We start from the raw sequence: 21,093 nt of genomic DNA on the forward strand, positions 1-21,093 counted from the left end.
CACTTATTTGGAGAGGCTGCAAAGCCCACCACGCACACACACAGTAAATATGAACGACATGAACAAACGGAAATATGGAGGACCTGGGAAAGATTCAAAGACGTCTTCCTCCCAAACCCTTTTTCTATCCATGTATCCGTGGGAGCACATTCCTTCATGTTCTTATTCCTATAATTTTTTTTTTTTTGCAGGGGGGAGGTAATTAGATTTATTTATTTATTTGATTTTTCAGGGGAGGTGGTGGGGATTGAACCCAGGACCTCAGGTATGCTAGGCGTGTGCTCTACCACTTGAGCTATTCCGTCCCCCAATTTCAACGTATTTTCTATTCCCTGAGGTCTCTCCCACCTGGACTTGTAGATAGCCATATATGTCATTTGTTTTTCCTTGCTCAATTTGGACTTTATAGAAGTTAATATTCATAAAAATGAATAAGATATCCTGATAAAAGCAAGCTAACTTGGCCTTGAATTCAAGACTCGGATCACTCTTCTCTTTGCTACGCAATCATGGATTATTCTCATTATAGGTCAATGTAAAGGTTTTTTTTCCCTCCACATTCTTCCAATTAATTATTCTCTCTTCTCTCCAGTCCAGATCTACTACCCAACAGGTTGCTTAATCACGCTTATCTGAAGAGAAATGATAAGGTAACTAGACCCTGATATCGTTTGATATTTTGTTCCCCAGCTTAATAACCCTACTTAGTCCAATTCTTTGGCTGCAAAAGGGGATCATTATGTTAAGTTTTAAATGAAGCAGTAACTAATTCATCCAAAATAATCCGAAGGCCTTAGAATATTGAAAGACACACAGATAATGGTAGAAAGGCCTATTTCAATGGAGAGAGCATAATTTAAACAAAAATTTTCTCTCCACTGATGGACATTTTACCAAAAGCTTTAAATAAAATGCATTATTTCCTACATTATGGTAAGAAAGTCAAAAGCTCGTGAAAGTAGGAAAGGCTGATAGTTTTAGATCACATTACTCTAAATAAAGAAGGAATTATTGCTGACACTACCTTAAATATACTGCATATTGACATGTTTTTGAAGAAATTATAGTTGTGTGGCACAAGTCAAAATCAAATTTAGTTCAATCAGCTACAGCATATTTTTTTAAAAATAAAAACATATTAGGATACAAATATATGAAAAGGCCTTGCTCTTTATGTACCAAACTTTTAAATCCCTACTTATTTGCAAGCAAAAAATACGTACATGAAAATTGTGCAATTATGCATATATTCATAAAAAGAGTAACTTCACACACACACACACAAATTCCTGTCCACCAGCTCAACAAAAGATCACTGGCAGGGTGGGGGGAGCAGCAAGGGAACTTCCCCTTTAGAATTCAGTACTTAATGTTTAAAGCCATGAAAAGGAAAAGTCACTGAGATTTACACAGAAATAATGAACGGAAAAAGAGAAAAAGAAGCAAGAGAATTAAGTCAAACACTCCGTAAACTGAATTCAGACTTTGAGGTTTTACAGGACATTAATCTAATACTTGCCAAATTAGATTTTCAAATTCCATAATATTTGATTTCTTTCCTAAAATTGGTTTACCCTCAATCCCAGAAGTTTTTCTTTCAAAGATAAACTACAATTCTAAGTGTGATTTCTATTCAAGTAGGAGCACTATTGTTGTTTTTTAAAGTATTTATGAATCATATTTATGATTTTCCCCTCTTGAAACATTATTTTTGACTTTAATAAAGTTAAGACAGATGGAGGAACTAAAAGATGGTTTAATGTGAATTGAACAATCCTCATTTAAAAACCAGGCCACCTGTACGCTATTTGTCAACTAAAATAATGTCAGAAAAGTTTTCAGTCATCTGGGAATTTCTTCCAACTTAGCAACTACAAACAACAAAGTCATCCAAGGAATTTCAGGGTAAGATAGAGCTGCTTTTGAAACACAACCCCCCAAATATATACAATTGATCACAGGTAACTTTTCTGCTTTTGCTGTCAGACTATAACTTTTGGCTTGAAAAAAAGAATCATGGCTATGTTCTAGTCTGCACCAGGAAGAATTTGCACAGCCGCCTTGGATTTTTAGCAATTGGACAGCCTGAACTTCCCTCATGCCCTGCTTAACAGGGCTTTTCACTAATATCACTCCTGAACGTTAAGTCACAAAGTGAGATCATCCAACAGAAGCCCTTCAGTTTGGCCTGTCCTCTTATGCTGATGCAATGTTGAGACAACGTTGTACTGTACACCAGAAACTGACACATTGTAATTGACTGACTTCAATAAAAAATAATAAAATAAAATATTAGAATAGAAAAGACAAAAAATAAATCTGTGGATTGTTCAAGAGCAAAGAAAAGCTTGCAGCAGGATACGCAAGAATGGAGTCACTGTCCAGTGCATGGATCTGGAACAGCATCAGAACAGGAGAGCGGGAGAAACACCTTTAAGAACTCTCTGGAGTATGACTTAACAATACAAAACAAACGTGGAAACTGAAGCTGAGAGAGGAACTGGATAAAGCAATAACAAAAGAAGTTGTTCATTTTGGGCAGAGGCTCTGGGGACCAGAGTTTAAGAGGCAGAGCTGTAAAGCACGGTTAGCTCTTCAGGCAGTGCACACGTATATAATGGTACAAGCGTTCAAAGTGTTATCGGTAGACACTGCTATGTTCTGCAACATCATGTAATCAGGACACTCGAATTTCTGAAAATATGTGGAAACGTGTGTGAATGAGCAAATGCCTGTGAATGAGTAGAACACTTTTGCTGGACCCTCTCAATTAAAAACAAAAAAAGAAAAAGATTCTGTCCTGAAAGAAAAAAATGGATTAATTTCTTCACATAAGACAATGTCCTACATTTTGGCCTTTGTTTTGGCAACAAAACATCAGTTAAGATATAAGAAGGAGCTCTGTGAAAAACAGTAATAGTTATATACACCGGTATCCACACGCAATGACTGTGTGACATCCAAGATAGCTTAAATATGTGGTTATCTTTCTGGTTCAAGTACAGTAAGAGAAAAAGTCTCAAAAAGATTCTTCATCACAAAAGAAGTCATAGAAGACAAATGAAGATAAAGAAAATCAGAAACTCCAGAAGAGAATCTCCATGAGATTACACTGTAAGAACAGTGGAACATTTGTTTTACAAAAATAGACAAGCCTGGGACCAGTGATCAGGAAGCCCTTTAATTTGATGTAATAAGAAACAGCTTTATGGATCACAGCGTGCTGGAATTACTCTCCTTCCGAAAAGAATCTTTGGGTGATGTAAAAAGACAAGAAGGATGAAATGTGACTTTGGAAAGGCTGTTCAGAGATGGAAACAAAGACAAGTCCATCCTGAAGGAGGAGAAAGGAAAGGAGAGAAAAAATAGCCAAGGTGGGAAAAGTGAAACCTTGCCTGTGAACACACATCACAGACTGCTAACAGATAAGACTTGCTAACGCCCAGGCTTTTTGGTTCTATCCTGAGTCCTGGGCAATGATTAATTTACTCTATAGTGATTTAGCACAGTCTGGGCACCAGGCATTATGAACAGCAGGAACACTGGAATGAAAAAGTCAGACAAGGACCCCCGCTCTCAGAGCTGACAAACAAGACCCTTTGATAATGACAATGGCTTTGAAGAAAATAAAAGAGGTCAGTGCAATAGGAAGCACAGGGGAGGCACTCAGGGAACGCCACTGAGGAGGTGCCATTTGAACTGGCACTTGAGTGACAAGAAGGAGCCAATCCAATGACGACTGGAAGAAAGAATGTTCCAGACAGAGGGGATGGCTAGTGCAAAGGCCCTGGGGGAAAAAACAGGGTTGGTGCGTTTGAGGAGAGTAACTCTGTGTTGCTGGAGTGTGCTGAGTATGGGGTATGTATAAGTGTGGGGCCAAGGAGGGAGGCAGGGCCAGGTAAGAAGACCTTAGTGGCTGGGACAAGGAGCCTAGATTTTATCCTAAGGGCAAGAGAGGACACCAGAGGTTATAAAACCAGGGGAGAGTTGGGAGAGAGTATAGTGACACAATGTGAGGTTTATATTCTGAAAACCTTACTTTAGCTGATATGTGAAATCAGAATTTTAAGGAGATCACCGTAGAAGCAGGGGGACCAATTAGGGAATAACTGCAGCATGACAGGCCAGAGTTGATGACATCTTGCATTTGGAGAGTGACAGTGAAGATGAAGAGAAGTTAATGAACTCAAGATATAATCTGAAGGGAGATCCAACAGGATTTGCTGATGAGTCAGATGTGGGGAGGGGGCAGTGGAGATAAGAGAGAAATCTAGGGAGAGTCTTAAATCCAAGCAATGGGTGGAGCCATTGACTGAAGTGAGAAGGTTAAGGGAGAAGCAGCTGAAGGACAGGGGAATCAAGAATTCTATCTTGCATATGGTAAACTTGAGGTGCTTATTAGACAGCCAAGATGAGCCAGCAAATAGGCTTTCTGATACGTGGGTCTGGCACTTGGGGGAGAAGTTAGAGCTGAAGACATCGACTTGGTAGCAGGTGCATTTTGATGTTACATATAAACCGTGGGATTGGATGGACTTTCTGAGAGAGTTATTGTAGACAGAGAAAAGACCAGGACCTGCCACCAAGCCCTGAGACATTCTAACATGTATAGAAGTTAAGCAGGGCAGAGAACCCACATAGGATACTGAGAAGGAGCACTAGAAACCTCAGGAGAAGGAGATGTCATGGAAACAAAGAGGAAAACATGTTTCAAGGAGAAAGTGATCCATTGTATCTAGTACTGCCAAGTGATTGAATAAGACAAGGACAGAGAAACCACCAGTGGCTTTGGCAAGATGGAGGTCACTGGTGACTTTGATAAGGGCAGAGTCAAGCCCTAAGTAGAGTGCTGGTGGGGCTGGAGTAGAGTAAATTGAGGAGAGGAGGTGCTATAAGGAGTAAAGACTGGGACAGCTGTTTCAAATTTTGCTTGCTTCGAAGATGAGCAGTGAAATGGGGCTGTGGCTCAAGGGAACTTGGACGGTGTTATGAGAGCATGATCCAGTAGAAACCCACACTCAATCCTATTCTGGTATCTAGGCTTAGTATAAATATTTGGGTTGGAAGGCAGAATCTTGAGTTATTGAGTCACAGATACAATAAATATTTGTGGAAACATTTATTAAACATCGCCTAGATGCGAGGTATGCACTATGGTAAGAGTCAGACTAGAGCTAAGGATATGGACTTGGAATTTCAGCACTTGAGCTCTTGCTAGGGAGCAGAACCCTAATCCAGGACTTGTTGAGTTTGGTTCCAAGGAACTAAAAAAAGGATGCTAAGCTTCAGGTCCCATTGGACTTACTGTCCTTCACATCTGATGACAGACCAATGAGATGACAGGCTGTCAATAAACTACTCTCCATACACATACAATGTTTATCAGTCCAACCTTGCAGCTATGTATTTTTTCCTTTCAATATTTCAGCTGGATGTTTGTACCTTTGGACCACATTTTCCCAGTTCTCCCCACAATCCCCTTCCAGATGTTTAAAGAAAAAGAAGAGGAAGAATACAAAGGAGATAGAAATGAACTAACATGTAATAAAGATTGCACAAAACCTATGTTGACATTTAGGGAATAAACATTTACATATAAAAGTGTAAAGAAGGCTAGCAATAAGAAAAACGCCCCAAAGAGAACAAAGGCAAATAGGGAAACCATCAATGAAAGGAAAGAAATGGCAAACACTGAATGGCCCCAAGACTCAGAAAAGCTAAAATGTGCTTCCTGAGTAAGGAGTCAGAGGAGTATCAGTCAATCAGTATTTTTCTCAGAGATCTTAAGCTGTTCCAACAGCAGAGAGAATAGTCCCTGGGTTGGAGAGACCTACTCTATCCTACCCTCCTCACTCACACTGGCTGCTGGTCCCCAGGACCCCTCGGTGCTCCAGCAATCCTCCCGTCTTCTCTGTGCTCTACTCCCACCCTCCCCCCAAACCATGGCCACTGTCCGGCTTGGTGCATCTTCTGGATGATGGTGGATGATTTAATTACAGAAACCAAGGCAAGAATCAGATACAAGGAAAGAAGCCAAAAATGACAAAAGGGCAGGGACAGAGCCCTTTACTACGTTCCCTTATTAGTAAGCGTTGCCCAGGATACCAATGTGGATGCTCTTGGTGAGAGAAGGAAGATGAAGTGAGAGCAGGCAATGTTTACCGCATGTCTCTTACATGCCAGCAACTCTGCCTTGGTTTCACATCTCCATGTTTGTTCTCCACGTTGACAACAATCCTGAGTTGCCTACAGAGGAGGAAACTTTCACCAAAAAAGATGAGAATTGTGCCCACATTCACACAGCGAGATAGAAACAGAACTGCAGTGTGAAACCAAGTCTGCCTGACTCTAAACACCATTATCTTCCCATTATAAAACACCATGGAGTGGATTACATACATTTAAAATATATCAGATTAAGGAGAAATGATGAACTTATATAATATTGTATATCAACTATATCAGCAAAAAAAAAAAAATAGAAACAAACAAAAAAACCACAAAGCAAATAAATAAGTAGAGATGATGTGAAAATAATAAGTGGAAAATGTATAAATGTAATGAATTTGTGATTTAGGGCGCTTTGAATCATCAGCATTTTTTGTTGAGATGGTGAAGGTCAACCAGGTTAAAAACTAGATTAAAAGAAAATTCATGAAACATTTTCAGAAACCAGGTTAAAGGGTGATAATTACATATTATGCAGGTATGTTCAGAATGAAATTAAAATGTACATTTACATACACACAAGAGGTATAAACACACACACACACAATTTTTATCTTCAGAACCAATTGAGAGTAAGTTGCAGATGTAATATACCATCAATACTTCTGTGTGTATTTCCTAAAAGACAAGAACACTCGCCTACAGAACCACAATAAAACTGGCTAAATCAGGAAGTTATCTTGAAAATGGTAACTACCATCAAATCCAGTCCCATCAAACTTCACCAACTGTCCCAATCTAGAATCACATTTTTGCACTTGATTGTCATGTCTCTTTATCTGGAACAATTCCTTAATCTTTCCTTGCCTTTCATAACCTTGGTAGTTTTGAAGAGTTTAGGCCAGTTATTTCACCGAGTGTCCCTCTATTTGGGTTTGTCTGTGTCGTTTTCAGGTTACACATTTTTGACAGAAATGCTGCAGAGGTGAGGCTGGGCTCTTCTCAATGCACCACATCCAGCAGCAACGATGTCCAGTTACCCCATTCCCAGGGATGTTCACTTTGCCCCCTTGGTTTAAAGGGGGTGTCTTCTAGGTTTCTCTTCGCAATTTTCCCCTTGTTAATTAAAATACTTTGAGAATACTATCACCCTGTTCCTTCGTTAACTTTCATGTGCTAGTTTTAACATCCGTGAATGACTCATGCCTGAATCAATTATTAGCATTACTTCTATGAGAGCTCCCACATGGTGATTTTCTAACGCCATCTTTCCTTCTGTGGTTATTGCCTAGAATTCTCCCCCATTGATTTATTTATTCATTTCTCTACTTATAGCACTATGGACTCCTAGGGTCCTATTTTACTTAGTAGGGTATAATCTTTTACCATTATTATTTATTTTGATAATTATTTCAGCATCAAAAGACATCAGATCTGACCAGTGGATGGCCCTTCAAGCTGGCTCCTGTGTACTTTCTGATGTGGACTCACCATTTTTTGAACACTAATTATCCTCAATGTAGACAGATCTTCAGACCTCCTATATATAATCGGCATCCTGGCTGTGTCAGCCCTGACTGCCTTCTTAGTCTTACTTACCACCCCAAACCCAGTCCCAGTCGCCTCCTCAGCCCTAGATGCACGGGCCACCCCAACCCCAGCTGCCTCCAGACAAGGGAAGGAAACCAAAATTATTTTTCAAAGAAAAGATGAAAAAAAGGAAGAGAAGGAGGACAGGAAGGGAAATTCAGCCTCACTCTAGAGTGATTATTTGTGAATAATCTTGGGGGGGCAGTCATTTTTCCCACAGCCCTTGAAGATACTCCATTTTATTTTGTCCTGTTACTGGAGAAGCCAGCTGCCAGACTAGTTATTGTTGTTCTAGAAAGTTGTCTTTTCTCTCTGGCTGCAGGAGGATTTTTCTCCTTGAGCGTTATGTGTAGTGGTTAAGAGCACAAACTTGGGAGCTAGATTATCTGGGTTCAAATCCCAGTTTGGCCACACAGTAGCTGAATGATCTTAGGAAAATTTAGTAACCTCTCTGTGCCTTATTCTCCTCTTCAATAAAATAAGTGTGAGTTACTAGCCATTACTGAGTGAGTTAATATGTATATAAAGCACTTAGACGATTACCAGGCACAGAGGAACCACCGGATAAGCGCTTGCCATCACTATTAGCAGTGGTTGTGGTCACAGTGGTCTGTGTTGTACTGAAGTTTTATTCTGACATATAGGTCTGATTGTTTTTATACTTATCTACTTGAACTTGGTGAACTTCTTCAATCTGGGGATTCATATCTTATTAATTCTGAAAAATTCTCAGCCATTCCTGCTATTCTCTTTCTCTAGAATTCCTGTCTGAAACTAGTTTTTACATTAACCTCTAGGCTTGGAGTTTCTGGGCCCATAAAAATAGTATAAATTCATATTCGACAGCCACCTGTGGAACAGGCTTGGAGCTTCTGTTTTTCACAGGAGACTTCTCTTCTTCCACTCCAACTGCCAGCCTAGGACAACCCTACCACTCACCTTGGCCAATGAGTAGAGTTTTTTCCTAGTACCTCTTTCAATGATGAGGCACCTTTTAGGTTCTCAAGTTTATTCAGTGGCTTCAGCTCCAGCTAACTGCCTTGAATATACCCAAACTACATTTCAAGTGGGTGCATATATATCTAGCACTCAAATATGAAGGCATGTAACATTCTTGTACATACAACTTGGGCATTGATGATTTTCTTCGTAAATTCCTAGAATTGGACCTGACCCACCAAGAGCAGGCTGAACAGCAAAGTGGTTATCATTGTGGCATCTGGAGTCAGAAAGCTCAAAGCTTGACTTCATCACTTAATAGCTATGTCGCTCGGGGGGGAGGGGGCAGTAGGCAGACACAAACTTTTACTTCTGGTTTCCTCATTTATAGTATAGGAGTAATAATAATTATTGTGAGGAAAAAATATAATAGATGTTAAGTGCTTAGCACAGCTCCAAGTCCAGAGCAGCTTTCATAAAAGCTATTATTATTGTTGTGATTATTTTCAGTGTTTTCAATTTTGATTTACACTATGAAACCACCATCTAGAAAGACTGTATCTACATACACACCTACCAACAGTGTATATTTCTAAGTCTTTCCATTCTTACCAATAATAGGTCTTGTCAATCTTGTTCGACTTTGCTAATTTTACAGATGGAAAATATTTTTATTTGTACTAGTCTGATTAGAAGTGTGGTTTGTACATCTTATCACAGGTTTATTTCTCATCCACAGTTGTTCCTCTGTGGACGGCCAGTTTAAGATCTTTGCTCATTTTCCTACTGGTTTATATATTTGTTTCTTCTTTATCCATAAGATCTGTTTACATGTGGGCCAGATACAAAATAACTCTTCTGCCCCTGTTAAGCAGCCCTACTTATTAGGTTTCAAGAGAGTTTCAAGCACACCTTTTCATCCTTCTGTTTCCAGACCTCCGATCGTGGTCATGTTCGCCTCACCCATGCCATTCGTGATTTGATAGATTTCTACTTTCCAGGCCAAGGAGTCCTAATCTTTCACTTTGTTCACATATGTCAATTCCTCTTCCCTCCCTCCTACTCCTCTGATCATTTTATAATGAATTGGTAACCACAATAATGAAATTTACTGAGAAAACTAAATTTTGAGATGCTGCTATGACTAATGGAGTCAGAGAAATGATGAAAAGGGCTTTAATGAGGTTTGAGATTGGAATATTATAGATAGAAAATCAATTTGGAAAATGCTGTCAGCTTTGTCTACAGGGGGAAAATTATTTAAACACACACACACATCTAAAGGATAAAAGTGATACCGAAGGCAATGAAGCCCCAAGAATTGTTTTATAATAGAAAAAATAATTCTTTTTTTATCTATCTACCACTATTTTGCTATGATTAAAAAATCTAAGTAGATAAATATCCAAATACATTAGATATTCAAATTCTGGAAGGATTAGTGAAAAATTAAGCATTTGACCATTATAACTAAATTACCCTTAACTCTACATAATCTCAAAGGTAGAATAAAGAGTTTTATATAGCTGCTTTGCAGTATCACATAGAAAAACAACGCAAATTTTGGTCATCTCATACAATGTATTTTCTCTTCCTCAAGAGAAAAACTGAATTTCATGGACTCAGGACTAGTGAATATTTTACAGAAAAGCATATCTTTTCCATAAAGCCATTTGTGCCGTGTCCTGCACATACTGTAAAGCACCATATACATCAAAGTGAAATTACTGTTTAAACAGATTATCAGGTCATAGAACAATTAGAAGCTACAGTTCTGTTAAAATAACTCTAATGAGACCTGGAAAACTGCTTCAAGTCTGGGTTATTTAAGCATTCAACAGATTCTCTGTTTTTAATCTTTGAAAATTAGATGAAAGCGATGGCCTTTCCCTCTAGAAAAACCCATATACAATTATATAATAAATTTTGATTATAAATTTTCAGAACTTACAAAGACTCCATGCTTCTAGGCTAAGAAACTCTTGCTCTAGAGGAAATTTTGTTTTTCAGATTATCACAAGATACAAACTAATCTGTTTCAACCTTAGGCACTCCATCTATTTATTTTGGAGGGTATAAGAATTAAAGTTTCACCATAAATTTCACCTCATCCATAAGCTCTTCATTAGCGCTTTACAGAGTAAAGCCTTGTCAACCTCTGCAACTCACTACTGACGCACCTTCAAGCTGATCTCCACCTTCAGCTCAGGACACCTTCCAACGAGCACCCTCACTGGCTATGTTGGAGACCTAATGATTGCCAGAGCAGCCTTTGGAGTTTGACATGTAAGAAACCAGCTACCACCAATCTGCTCAGTGCCTGGTTCCTAGGACCCTTTCTTATGATGCAATTCTGGTCTCTCGTATATAAACCTGATTCACTTTGGTGATGGGGTCCTTTCCCACCCCTCTTCCTTTACAAACTACCAGGATAACTCAATGTATGCAGAGGTCATATTACCACAAGTGAGGCTGAAAGTATACCTGAAAAAAAGAAGCCAATTTTCCAGCTCCAAGCCTCTTTCCCAGTACCTAATAGTTTCACTATTAAAGGGGAGGGGGAGTAACTTCTGAGAGTAACAGATACACATTTATTCAAATCTAAGCATCGTGTATTCCAGGGGGAGGGTCTAGCTCAGTGGTAGAGTTCATGCTTAGCATGCACGAGGTCCTGGCTTCAATCCCCAGTACCTCCATTTTTAAAAAAAAAGAAAAGTCACAAAAATAAACACAGCATTCCAAGATCAAATATAATTTATTTAAGCAAACAACTACTGTGCCAGAATCCACAGATCGCCTACCTAACAGCCATTCCATCTTCTTATATGCTAACAGGCTCCTGTGGTCTTTGAAGCAACAATATGTCTAATCTAGTATATGACTCATGACTAGTCTAAACTAGTCATTTCCAGCTAATATGAATCTTAAGTGCATCACAGATAGCCAGCCCTTCCCCTTACCCCTCAGGGCAGAAGGGCAGGGCTTAGAGCAGGAGGAATACTGCTTACCCCTTGGATGTACAACAGATGTTACATTGACCACGTGTGTTACGAAGGGAAGGGGTCGAGAAGCATAGTTCTAAGTCACACTCTGTTCCCTTGGATACCCAACCTGTCTCCTGCCTTTACAGTAGTAACCCTGTGATTGAGTTCTGACCAATGAAATATTAGAGCAAGTCTGCTGAGAGCCTCTTGGGAATGTTTGTTCTTACTAATTAGAAGGACAGAGACGAGAAGAAAGCTTCGCAGCAATGCCTTTCCCCTTCCATCCCACCTTGAATGAGAACACAGTGCCTGGAGCTGCAGAGCCATCTTGCTACCACAAGACCACAAAGCGTGGACGCTGAAGCCTTTTGTCTTAAAAGCCAAAAGAAAGGTATTTTAAAACTACACATTTGCATAGACTGAGTCAAAATTTCAGCAGTTTCGTAACTTTGAGTCTCAATGAAGGAAGGCAGGCAGGCAGGCAGGCAGGCAGGCAGGCATATTTTGTTCATGGCTTCTTCACCTTTAAAATGAGGATGAAGTGTTTATGTTTTCCTCCTAGACATATATAAAATCTCTCTGGATGCCCAGAAGTTACCTGAGTTCACTGAAAGCAGGTGTTTTGATACCAGTGTCAGTCTCCAGGTACCAGTGCAGTACCCTGTAGCCAGGTTAGGCAGGCTTTGAGACCAAAAAGTAAAATGAACCAAATGAGAGTAGAAATAATTCCAGGAATGGTGACATTTCCCTTGAAATGTAAGTCTGCTTTAAAATTATATACTGAATATTTTAAAATGTCTTTTACCTTAAAAAAAAAATCAAGACTCTTAATTATAAGGATATAGAAAGAATAGCTTATTTTTTTTAAAATCTTCTTACCCAGCACTGAATAATGCACATGTAGGCACTTAAGAAATATTTCACACTGAGGCTGATGGTAATGACAATGAGATGGCAACTTTCACATTTATTTGTCTTTAGTTGATTTCATTATAACAGGAATGAGAAAGAAAAATAATTTCCAGTTTCTCTTGTTTTATAGCATCCCTTAAACCCATGAGTCATCTGTTCCTAGGTTTTTTTTTTCATATAGAGATGTAAGTCATTCACTTGCCGAAATAATACTTACAAAATGAAGTTCATTTTGCTTGTCAAGTGCAGATAAAAGGAAGAAGGTGAAGAAACAGTTTAAATGTAAAAGGCATCTTTTGCCTAACTCCTGAGCTAGTTCACACAATACAATGAATAATTAAGCTGCCTGAAACTTCCTATGTGCAGAACGCTGCATGCAGACCAGCGGCATTTTCACTTCAAATTTGTATAGTCTTTAGTCAATAGGCTTCATCTGCACTTCTAACACCTGCTTCAGTCGGCTGTGAAGTAGGCTGTTATCTCCATAGCTGCCTTTTATCTTTACTCTGTCCATCTCACAACCAAAAAAAAATTTTTTAAACTACATTATAGAATATAATTACTTGGCCTGAAAGAGATAGAGAGTGAGTCATGTGATCTTGAAAGGTATTTCCCTTTATCTTATCAAAAGGTGATTTTAAAACGAGTTATGAATTGATGTCATTGTTCTTTGCTGTATATATCTGCAAACATTAATTTTGTACAGCCAAAAATAACAGCAGACACAATTCTCTGCAATGAGTATCTGTGTTAGGAGCAAAGGAAAGTAAAAATTCAAATGCAATGACTGATACCATTTGTAAAGTACACAAATATCTCTTCCAAAATTGTTATTATTGTGCTGTTACAAAAGTGATACCCTTCTAGCTTAGTGTGCCTAATGTGACCTGTGTTAAAGTTCTATGTATAACAATGTAAACAGCCAAATGTTGACCGTCAGTCTACTGTCAATGACTCACATTATCTGTCCCGTATTAAACTTCATATAGATGATTTAAGCAAAATATTTAATCAGAGAAGGAGGTTCTCTGATAAAGAAATTATCTTAGGTGAGGAGGAAAAATGAGGAGTAGTTGGAAAAAGAACCAGACTAAAATGGAACAGTTTCTGCTTTATCATCACTCTGCTTAGTTCCTTCATAATTAAAATCATAATGTAATTGTTTCATCAATTGTCTGTTTCCCTATTTGAATGGAAACTCCATCTTGGCGAGGACTGTATCTGGCTTATTTATAAATCTTTCATGAATGTCTTGCTTAATCCTAGGCCAACAGTAAATACTAAGTAAAAATTTCTTGAACAAATGAACTAAAATTTTGCTACTAAACTGAATTGAAAGGGAGCCTGATAGACCAATGGAACTTCTCTATGGGGGAGCAGATATCTCATTAAAGTTTTAATTTAACAGTGCCAGAATCAGTACTTTTATTCGGAGTGAAAACAGGAAACAGTGAACAGTTGAGAAAACAAAAGAAAGAAATTAGCCATTTCCAGAGAAGGAATAATTTAATAATTCAAAGGAGGGTCAAACTTTTGGACTACTTGAAGGAAACAAAGCTAAACTTTATGAATAAATAGATACATGGGGAAATCCCATTTAATGTGGATTAGCATCAGAAGGAAATAAGGTGGATCAGGATAGAATACGGCAAAATTCAAATTACAGAAAATTTTTTAACTTATTATCTACTATAATTTGAACTATCCTCTAGTTTAAAGTGGAACTCCTTCAGCTGCACAATATAATGGAAAGCTGACTGCATGAGAAATAGTTAGATTCGAGCTGTGTTTCTCCTCATTACTAGCTAGGTAAATTTGGACAAACCAATTGACTTGACTCTTAATTTCACTATCTATTAAATGACAAAAATAATGACAGCTCATATTTATTACTTGCTAGTGTGCCAGACATTCTACTAAACATTTAACAAAGAATGTTTCATTTAATCTGCACAACACTACAGAAGGCTGGCACTTTTGCAATTCCAGGGATCGGAGGCACAGGGAAGAAACACAAACCCAGGCAGTCGCTCCAGAATTCTTCTCATTCAGAGAAACCTGAGTCTCACAATACTGTGCTTGCCTCACAGGAGAGGCGTGGTGCTTGCCTGAGAAAATACATGTACAAGAGCATTGAAAGTCATAAGCCATCCAGGGAACAGTCTGTGAGAACGCCCTGAGGCTGTAATGAGCTTGGTTCAGTAGCTGTCACCCAGGTTCAAGCCACTGTCATCTCCTGGCTAAACTAGTGCAACCATCTCCTAACTGGTCTCCCTGCTTTTGCCCTTAATCCTACAGTCAGTTCTCACCAGAGCGGTCATTAAGTGAGATTATGTTACTGCTCTGCCCAGAACTTTCAAATGTCTTCCCATTGCTATGAATTGAATTCTCTTCCTCCAAAATTCGCATGTTGAAGCTCTACCCCTAATGTGGCTATATTTGGAAATAAGGCCTTTGGGAGGTAATTAAGGTTAAATGAGGTTACAAGGATGGAGCCCGGATCCAAAGGACCTAGCGCTTTATTAGAAGAGAGACACCAGACCCCACCTCCCTTTCTCTGTCTCTGTCTCTCCCTTAAGCCATCCAGCCCATGGCATTTTGTTATGGCAGCTCAAGTTGATTAATACAGCATCTCATTTAGACTTAAACTCAAAGAACTTTCAGTGGCCCACAAGGCCCCAACCATGTTATCTGCCCCCTTATTACATGCTATAATCTGATCCCTTGTTATTTATCTGAATTTATCTCCACTGCCCACCCTATTCTGGCCCTTCTCCTGTCTGTCTCAGTACTTTTGCACTTTAGGAACATTCTCTTTATATGGACACTATTTCCCCAAATATTCTCATGGCTTTCTCCCTCATCTGCTTCTAGTCTCTGCTCAAACATTCTAAGTGAGACCATCACCTATCACATTTTTAAAAACCTGCAACCCCTCCAGCTTCTTCATCTTTCTCCCTTTCTGGCTTCATTTTTCTCCATTTTCTCCATATGACACTACATATACATATACACATATATTTCTACATATACACATACAGATATAGCTAAAATATATAGATTTGCAACTAAACTATATATAAGATAAAGTTAATAAATAATAATTAGATGAAGTATATTACATATCATATATGTGTTTAGTTGCAGATCTGTATGTTTTACTTGCTATATTCTCTCACTAGAATGTAAGCCCCATGAGTTTTTGTCTGTTTTATACATTTTGGTAGCTACGATTTAGAGCAAGAGCTCAGAAAAGCATCTGTTGAATGAATGAGCTGGAGAGACTCAAGTCTGTCCTCATGGAAGACAGATACCACCTGCTTTCTTGCAGTCAAAGAAGGTGGCACAGGAGGAAGCTGGAGAGGAAGGCAAAGGACAGATCATGTGGGGTCTTGTAAGCCACATAAGGAATTTTGGTACTTATCCCAAAAAACACTGAAGGATTTTAAGCAGGAAAATGAAACATCAGTTTACACCATTCAAGATCACTCTCACTGCTATACAGAGACTGGAAAGGAATGGGTCAAAAAAAGAGATGAAGAAATCCAGAGCAACTCCCATTTCCAGGGTTAATATGTGTTTTGGTGTCTCTTCGTGTTGAGGATGTGAACACCCTTAAGACTTGCTGATGTAAAAATGAATCATTGTTCACCTGATCACAGTTATATTTGCAAAGCTCCCAATACTCTCTCTCAAAATTTCAATGTTTCTTCCCCAAATCTTTTCCTTCTGAATAAGCCCTGAAATGAAAACGTACTTAGATAATGACTTAGGAAATTCTAATTACTCAGCCTCCAATACATAATGTAGTCAGTGCCTTGAGCTTGCACAAAAGGTATCCTGGAACAAAGTGCATAAAGGTTATGACTAGCCTCATTTTCTGAGACTCTTTTCAGCTATAAATTTGGCTGAGAGCTTGAGTAGTACGGGAAAGAAGATAAGTGAGAGAAACACTGGTGATTTAACCTCCAGTGTTCCCTTAAGGACAAACACTTGTCACCTTGACAGCAAGGTGAAAGGTTTGCAGCAAGTGTGCTTATAACAGGACCGTCCCCTCACTCCCCTCCCCGGGGACCGGTGATTTCAGAGCAGGCATTATCTGAACAGATGATGATGATGATGATGACGATGATCCACGGGAAAGGCTACGGGAGGAAAAGAGGTTGAGACCCACATAAGTCAGAGCCTCAAACTGAAATGTTACTCCAGGGACTGTCACAACTGATTTACCATTTGCTGCTCTTCTTCCTAAGGTTCCACTTGAGGTTGGAGTAATCAACCCTATAAATTATCCCGGAACATTCAAACAGTGTCCAACGTTAACAGTCTAGATCCCGTTGCTAATAATTATAAGCATGTCATAAAGCCTAAGTAGGTCCTAGCCATGTATATCTCCACTTTTTATACAAATCTCTAAATTTCTGATTCTAATACAGAAGTCTGCTGCAGGCTTAAATCAGGTGCTTAGACGAGCCTGATTTTTACTCTCAGTGAATATACAGAACCCAAAGTAGCAATTATGTCTTAACACCCATGCATCAAAAAGAATAATAGGGTCTTTTCTTTGGCCTATGAGCTAAACTGTTCACACTATTTTCAAAGTGAAATAGGAAAAGATACTTTGAAAGCTAGGATCATTTTTAAAGATAAAAAAGAATTAAAGGTACTAATTTATGAGCATTTTGTTTTCTAATTTAATTTCAGGAATCAGTAGCAGTTATTTATATGTTCCTTTGTTGAATGCAACTTTGGCTCTGATGATATTTTACACTTTTACTTTGAAAACTATCTTAAGCTGAAGTCATTATGAAATCAAAATTGAAGCTACCATCCATCCCATATGAATACTTATTCATTACTTAATCATCACTGACTCTTAGCACTATCAGATGGGCCAAATTACTTTTAAAAAATAAACGTTAACCTAATGAACTCAAACAAACACAATTAGCAGAAAAGTAAGGTTACAAAATGTACCCCAAAATGTTGGGGGGGGCAGTGGCAGTAGAGAGGTGAGGGCTAGGACACAGAAAGGATGACATTAGTTTTGGAGGGAAAGAAAAAAGAGAGGAGAGAATTACTGGCCAACCCCATAAAAATCTATATTGGTTTCAGATCCATAAGTCCTTTAATCATGAAGAAAAAATAGATACCAACCATGTCCATCCCTGGACACCTGCCTTTGGATGTCCCCGCACTAACGTGTAACTAAACTGGTATCAATTCAAACTTAATCATCTCATTCAAAATTATCCTCTTGCTTAAACTGCCTGTTTTTCTTCACGACATCACAGTTACTAATCCTAAGATCTTTGAGCCCCCTTAGCTGTTTATGTTCCTTGGATTTCCCGGACTTTCTACGATAAAGATATCCCAGACTCTCATGAAAACTTGACCAGTCAAAGTATATAAGGGGGAAAACAGCAGCATAGTTATGTTCAAAAACCAAGAAACAGCCCTTACCTGTTAGATTCATGTTGAAATGAGGTGATGACTGGGGTTTGCGTCAAATGATACCCCAGAGAAGGAAAGTGGATGGGAGCAGAGGGAAACAGGGCTGGGCTCAGTGAACAATGGGTGAAGCTGAGAGATGGCTGCACAACGTTTATTAATATTATCTGATCTACTTTGTATAAGTTTCAAAGTTTCTAATAAAAAAAAAAGTTGTTGTATTTAAGGGACCAGAGGTTTAGGAAGATACTGTATCTATGGATTAGACAAAAAGTCTAGATACAGGACTAAAGAGAGGGTTTTGGCCACAGGGATGGAGAGGGTCAGGGGTTCTAAAATAAGCTGGATAATCATAAAAGCAGCGACTACTTATGAATTCTTGCTAATGCGCCAGACACTCGGCTAAGCATCTCAGAGACCCAGTCTTCCTGAATCTCTTTAACAGTGCTGGAAGGTAGGTACCCCGGGTCCCAGGCCTGGGAGTGAGACGTCTGTGTCTGGGCCTGCATACAGTAGGCACAAGTTAACATTAGCTAAGTAATTCAGTAAATGACTAAGACAGTTTTTCCTTCTTTTGTGCTGGTAATTCTTTCTTTGTAAGAAAATTCAAAGGTTCTAGCCAGGGTGTTCTTCACTGTTTGCCTACACTCAGAACAGTCTACACATCAATCTTTCACATCACAACTCACCAACAAACACTGCTGGACCTACTGTGCAGCACAGGGAACTATATTCAATATCTTGCAATAACCTATAAGGGAAAAGAATCTGAAAAAAAAGATATATATATATGTATAACTGAATCATTTTGCTGTACACTTGAAACTAACACAACATTGTAAATCAACTAGACTTCAATAAATAAAAACAAACACACACACACAAAAAAACACACTGCTACCAGGCCACTTCCCTGAAGATATCACTTCTGGAATATATTACACTCAGAGACTCCTCAGTAACTCCTCAACTAGTATTAAGTTCAAAGTTAGCCTCTCGTTTAAGGCTCTTCATAATTCTGTCTCACGTGATTTCCATCGTCACCAAGAAGAACTGGCTTAGTCCAGTAAGCATCTCTCTTTGCACTATCTCTTGCCTGCAACTGCCCATTCATTTACTTATTCATGACATACTGATCATCTGCTTTGTACGGGGCCCTATATTTGCCATTACAACCACATAGAGAGAGAGACAGAGAGAGCAATGAGCGTAACAGGTGCGGTCCCGCCCTTGCTGGGCTGTAACCACTCTCAGGTTGACCTTCTCTGCTTGGGTTATTCTCTGTCTTGCTCTCCATTTCTGAACTGATGATATCACACATCTAAGCACGTGATTATATATTTTTTTTGTTTTTCTCCAAGCACTTTACTTACCCCTGTCTCATTTCCTCAATTACACTGTCTCTTTAACAGAAATTGTATTTTATACTCCTCTTCACCACCCAACTGAATGTAACTCACCTGAAATCAAGGATATGTATACAGCATATACAGCTTTAGGTATGAAAAGAGTTTAGAATATTAAGTCGAGGCAGGAGGATATAATTCAGTGGTAAAGCGCATGCTTAGCATGCATGAGGTCCTGAGTTCAATTCCCAGTACCTCCAACAAAAATAAATAAACCTAATTACCCCCGCCCCCCAAAAATATTAAGTCAAAGTAACAATAGACCAAGATCTAATTTATCTTTGCAAATATACAAAAAAATCTCTAGGGAAGGAACAGGTATATAAAAGGTATAGTTATGTAAATGAAAAGAGGAAAGGAACAAAAGGGAGCATTTCTCCTATACAGTATAACGATCTCTCAATCATGTGTGACACTTTATAATTTATATGAAACATCAGTCTTCTTTAATTTGTGTATTTTGTAGAACATAATGTAGAGACGATACCATAGGCCAAATTTAATAGAGATCTGCTAAGATGTCAATAGGACTGATGAAAGTAAATGAGGTTTTTACTTGTTTAACTTAAAAAAAAAACTATTTTTCAGCAGAAGTCAAGATTAATATTCTATATGTAGAGACCATTTTCATTTTCTATATAGACACTATTGTATATATATGCATATTTTATGTTTATCTAAAAAGAATATTCTTATAGTTTAATCATGTGTTAAAGTGTAACTAAAAACGTCTGATAAATGAACTTGCAGGCTTTTCATATCAACTACACCTTTCTTGCAGAAATTCAGCTATGACAAATATTAGATTACTTGTCCGTGTTGGATTACTATTCTGGATTATACTAGATTTTGTCTATAAGACACTAACGTTATAACTCATCACAAAGTAAGCCTACTAGACAGACTTCTGCATAGAGAATTGCTAATAGGAAGAGCCCCGTAGCCTTAGTCTGTAACGAGCATCACTGTATTCCCAAATTCTGTTCATTCTGCAAAACTTCTTCTCATACCAGCCGTGCTGGGGAATACTCTCAGTTGCCCGAACCGCAGCTATTCTTTCGCACATACTTTTGTATATATTTGATTAACACAGTGTAAGCTCTCTGAGAGCAAGACCTTGCCTGGAGACACCTTGGTTCTCCTCCCAGCAGCTACACTGAATCCATTACCTTTAAAGTACTCAACTAAAATGTGGCTTTTTTCTAATGATAAGAACAATTGTATATAAGAATACGGATGAATAAATATTTACCTGGATGTATATACATACATTCCAAGAAGTTCTTTCACAAGTTCACCAAGCATATAAAAGTTCCACAGGTATAAATTATATATATATATATATTAATGTTACCATAAGAAACATTTTTTTCCCAAACCACATATTTTTTCTAAAATTCTAAGTTCCTGAAAAATGAGCTATATTATCCAAATAGTCCTCAAATAGACTTATCTTTGAAACTGAATCATTAAGTCTACTTAAGAAATTACTTTATCTTTATTCCTTTGTTTTCATCTTCCTCCAATCTGGAGGAGATATCCATTTCTTCCCAGTCCCTACAAAAGTATAACTTGGACAAACGTGCCTCAAAGTATAAATCAGACAAATGAAAATGTGGTTAACAGTCTGCATTGTTGAGACT

At 38.4% G+C, this 21,093-nt stretch overlaps 1 protein-coding gene across 3 annotated transcripts in view; it reads right to left on the minus strand.

Moving 5' to 3' along the window:
- The window catches only part of SLC10A7 (solute carrier family 10 member 7), a 223,498-nt gene that overhangs the window by 113,487 nt on the left and 88,918 nt on the right, over nucleotides 1-21,093 (minus strand). Inside the window, exon 6 of one of the 3 annotated variants that reach the window (XM_014561338.2) lies at nucleotides 12,768-13,107. The exons of the other annotated variants lie outside the window; for them this stretch is intronic. Within the exon in view, the coding sequence (XP_014416824.1) occupies nucleotides 13,009-13,107 (99 nt within the window). The 3' untranslated portion in view covers nucleotides 12,768-13,008. Of the gene's footprint in view, nucleotides 1-12,767; nucleotides 13,108-21,093 lie in introns of those variants that run through there. 3 annotated transcript variants of the gene reach the window in all.

This window comes from Camelus ferus, chromosome 2, assembly GCF_009834535.1.
Source record: "Camelus ferus isolate YT-003-E chromosome 2, BCGSAC_Cfer_1.0, whole genome shotgun sequence".
Taxonomy (NCBI): domain Eukaryota; kingdom Metazoa; phylum Chordata; class Mammalia; order Artiodactyla; family Camelidae; genus Camelus; species Camelus ferus.